This window comes from Opisthocomus hoazin, chromosome W, assembly GCF_030867145.1.
Source record: "Opisthocomus hoazin isolate bOpiHoa1 chromosome W, bOpiHoa1.hap1, whole genome shotgun sequence".
In the NCBI taxonomy this organism is placed as follows: Eukaryota; Metazoa; Chordata; class Aves; order Opisthocomiformes; family Opisthocomidae; genus Opisthocomus; species Opisthocomus hoazin.
In genome coordinates this window covers 24,484,284-24,488,788 of record NC_134453.1, presented here as the reverse complement: position 1 = coordinate 24,488,788, position 4,505 = coordinate 24,484,284, and the positions used below count along the sequence as shown (strand labels likewise).

Genomic DNA, 4,505 nt, shown 5'->3' with positions numbered 1-4,505 from the left:
GGACAGGATCCCTGGAGACTAGAGTGCTGTGCCTCCTTGTTGCGGTGCACTCTGTGATTGCCTGTGAATGAGGGCGAAGGAAGTGTGAGGAAGGCGTGAATGGCAGTTTCTCCTTTCCTTTTGTACTGCTCTTATCACGGACTTGTGTCTTAGTATATGGTTTGGCCTCCTGGGAGTGAGTGGGGGAAACTTGGACTTTAAGGTGTGACCCTCTCAGGAAGATATCCCCTTTGTAGGAAGGAACTTTGTGGGAACTTTGTATATTAGTTTACGGTTTGGCCTCCTGGGAGTGCATAGGGGAAACTTGGACTTTAAGGTGTGACCCTCTCAGGACGATATCCCCTTTGTAGGAACTTTTGTAGGAACTTTGTGGGAATTTTGTGCTTTAGATTACGTTTTGGCCTCCCGGGAGCGTATAGGGGAAGCTCGGATTTCAAAACGTGGCCCTCCTGGGACGACATCCCCTTTGTAGGAAAATGGCCGCCCAGCAGGCAGCCGACACATGTGATTGTGTGTCTGTGCGGGCTGAGGAAACAGAGAGACTGTACGACTTTCTAGAGGTTCACCGAGCTCGTCCCTCGCTGCAGGGGCAAGGCTGGGCGAGGGACCATTGGTTTCGGTTACAGAGTGTGGTAGACAGAATGAAAGTGTTGCAAAAAGAAGCCAGAGTTAAGAGGGGGAAGGGAAAAGCGATCATCTGTGCGGTGTTAGGAGCGAGTTTGGCTGCTGCGGTGGAGGAAAGGAACCAGAGGTCTAGTCAGGCTGAGGCGGTGGTAGATTCTCTGCAAGCGGCGATAGAAACGCTGCAGGAACAGTTGCGGGAAAGTAAACGGCTGCTGGAGGAGGAGAGGTGCTGATAGAGGGGATTGTAAGAAATGTGAAACTATAACAAAGAAGCCTTAATATTTTCTAGTTTTTAGTAGTCTTTAGTACTGTAACTTGCATTCCTGCATGCATAGTGATCTAACGATGTAACTGTTACACTAATCCCTGTTTTCTCATTAAGGAATGTAGTGGATGGACATGGGCACAAGCTATCACTTAGGCGTTAGACAAAATAATTAAGTGAAACAAAAGTGGTCTTGGTTCTCAGCAAATAATTGGGATAATTGTGGGATAAAAGAGACTCCTAAATAATTCTACTCCAGACAGCTGGGCCTTGGGAGGGCAAATGCACTAAGCTACAGAGATAAGGAGGCACCAAGAGAGCAACAAGACCGGAGCAAAACACCCTGAAGGACATGATATACGTGATCCTAGAACTGAGTTTGCGCATAAACAAATGTCAGTCGGTGAACAGCGTGATGAAGAGGGTGGGCCTTCATCTTGGGACCCCCGAAGACCACCCAAAGATGCTAACAGACATGCGTGAAAGATATTTACATATGCTAATTAGTTCCTAGAAATATAATGAATATTTGCATGTGTGATTGCATTTAACCTGAAGCAACAGGGTGTCTGGTGCACACGTTTGGAGGAGAAATCCCCCGTGTGCCCAGCACCGCAATAAAGAATACCTGCTTAACAGTATACATTGTACTGTTAGGTTTTTCCTACCGGATCTTCGAATCAGTGCCAAAACGTAATATTGAAGGAGGAGTTAAGGAATCAGCTCCTGAGGGATGCAGACTCCTTGGCGGAAACAGAAGTAGCGCGGGCAGAGAAAGGGATACGACCGATCTGTTCCCAGGGGGACTTGAAGGGAGCAAAAGAGACCGCAGGCAGCAGCCCCCCCCACATGTACCCGTTGGTTAAAACGGAATACGTATATGAAGACGACGGTGATAATTGTCCCCAGGTTATTACTAAAGAAATCCCTTTTGCGGCAACCAAATTGGCAAAGCTGCGAAAAGATTTTGCGAGAACCGCGAGAGAATCGGAGACCGAATATGTCTGGAGGGTGTCCCTGTCGGGGGGGGGGACGGGATCTTGTTGTCGGAAAGGGAAGCGGAAGGGTACTGGGGCCCGGGCGTGTTCTTAACCACCGGCGATCGCCGAGCCCCGTGGTCGCTGACTCAGAGGGCTGCGTATTGGGCGGGGGGGTTGAACCTGCTGGAGAGGGGGGATCCCCTGGCCGTAACGGGCACGACAGATCAGTTATTGGAAAGCGTGCAGAAAGCGGCTTGTCTTCAGATGATGTATGATCGGGAGCTCAAGCCTAATCTGAGCTCCCCGATGCTGCTGCCGGCAGACCCCGAAAGAATGACTCCCCTAATACGGGGGCTTCCCGATTCCCTGAAACCCATAGGGATCCAGCTGCAGGGGAGGATTCAAAACACCCCCAGCGAGGAGAGAATCGCGGCTGCCCTGGAGGGGGGGGGCGACCCCCGACCGTCGGTGGCCAGGGAGGAAAGTGTGGACGTGGGGGGAGATAGCCCAAGAGCTGATTAACTATGGGAGGAAATACGGACCTGTTAACCGGCCGTATTCAAGGGCTGAAACCAGAGCCGTGCGAGCCGCAGAGCGAGTGACTAAACAGTCGTCTTTCTCGGGGAGAAGCCCGGATCTGGCCGGGAAAGAAAAGCCCCTGAATCGGCAGAGGATCTGGCAGTTAGGGCTTCAGAAGGGCATTCCCCGGGACCTCATGGATGGACTCCCGACCAAGAAGCTAGGACAGCTTGTGCAAAGATGGTCAGGGCGAGAAATCGCTTTTGGGCCAGGTCCTAGTGCCCCACCCTTGGTGGATCTGGGGGGGGGAACGAAATAGGGAAGAAGATGGTGGGAAACTAAACCCTCCGCCCCCCCAGGGTGAGGGGGGAGGCGGAGGGTGGATGTTTGTAAGACAACTCACCTGCAATAACAAAGGGGATTTATTGATTACGGTGGCAGTAGGGCCAAAGAGGAGATCGGTAACCTTTTTGGTTGATACCGGAGCACAAATTACTGTGCTAAGCCGGGTCGAGGCGGAACGGTGTGGAATTTCGGTCCCGTCCAAAAGCCTGACAGTTTTAAATGCCTTGGGGAAAACCCAGACAGTGCCCATGACTCCAGTGACATTATGGCTGCCGGGGGAGGAAGACCCCGTGGACACCATGGTAGCTGTGGGACCTTTCCAAATGAACCTTTTAGGCATGGATGTTTTAAAGGGTAAACAGTGGCGTGATACCCAGGGAAATTCGTGGTCCTTCGGTGCCCCCCAAATTACACAATTGGCTCAAACCCCCAGCGCGGAGGTGCGTCTGCTGCAAGCGCCGCCTGCCCTCCCCCCTTCTAAATTAACGAATGTGAAACCCTACCCGCTGCCGTTGGGAGCCAGGGCGGGCACAGCCCTGGTGCTGGCAGAGCTGCGGGAACAAGGAGTGGGAGTTCCCACCCACTCGCCTTACAACTCCCCGGTCTGGCCGGTGCGAAAACCTAATGGAAAGTGGCAGTTAACGGTCGATTACCGCCGTTTGAATGCTAATACGGGACCGTTAACTGCTGCTGTGCCCAACATTGCCGAGCTCATTAGCACCATTCAGGAGCACACGCACTCGATTCTGGCAACTATTGATGTTAAGGATATGTTCTTTATGGTTCCCCTTCAACCTGAAGATCAGAGCCATTTTGCTTTCACCTGGGAAGGACAGCAGGACACTTTCACGCGGCTTCCCCAGGGCTATAAGCACTCCCCCACATTAGCTCACCATGCTCTAGCGCAGGAATTAGAAGCGATCCCCATACAAGCGGGGGTGAAGGTTTATCAGTATATAGATGATATGCTTGTGGGAGGGAGTCAGATAGAGGAAGTTAAGGAGGCGCAGCGGGACTTTATTACCCATTTAGAACGTACAGGATTGACGGTTCTGCCCGAAAAGATACAAGCCCCTTCTAGTGAAGTGAAATTTTTGGGAATCTGGTGGAGGGGGGGAATGACTTGTATCCCCCCTGATACTCTGTCCTCCCTCGACCTAATTAAAATGCCAAAATCAAAGAAAGAGCTACAACATGCATTAGGACTACTCGTCTTCTGGAGAAAACATATCCCTAACCTTTCGATTATTGCTAGACCTTTGTATGGTTTACTGTGGAAAAAGGCCCAATGGGAGTGGACCCAGGTCCACGATGAGGCGTTATGACTGTTGGTATTTGAGGCAAATGCCTACCAAGCCCTTAGACCTATCCATCCAGTGGACCCAGTCCAAATCAAATGGGGGTTTGCCCGAACTGGGCTCTTGATTCATTTGTGGCAGAAGGGGCCAGAGGGGCCCATTTGGCCCATCGGATTCTATTCACGTAGTTTCAAAGATGCTGGAAAAAGATGCACAACTTAGGAAAAGGGCCTATTTGTAGATAGTCTGGCTCTGAGAGAGGCTGAACGAACTATCCAACAGCAACTCATATTCCTTTGGGACCCATTTAAAGTGACCAAAGCAGTTTTACAGAAACCCCACCCCCTGACGGGGTGGCCCAAAGGGCCTCTGTTCTGGTTTGGCTGCCGCCGGCAACAAAAGCGCCACGCGGCCGCCCCTCCCCAGAAAACAGACAGAAACTGGTGGGTCGGGATAAGGGCAGTTTAACAGAAC

General features: G+C 51.5%; 1 protein-coding gene across 1 annotated transcript; it reads left to right on the top strand.

Moving 5' to 3' along the window:
- The first annotated feature begins 476 nt into the window (after nucleotides 1-476).
- Nucleotides 477-2,707, top strand: LOC142365467 (uncharacterized). Its single transcript, XM_075446295.1, is given in 4 exon segments — nucleotides 477-752; nucleotides 1,691-1,912; nucleotides 1,915-2,313; nucleotides 2,315-2,707. Coding segments are annotated over 4 exon segments (1,290 nt in total).
- Nucleotides 2,708-4,505: the final 1,798 nt, after the last annotated feature.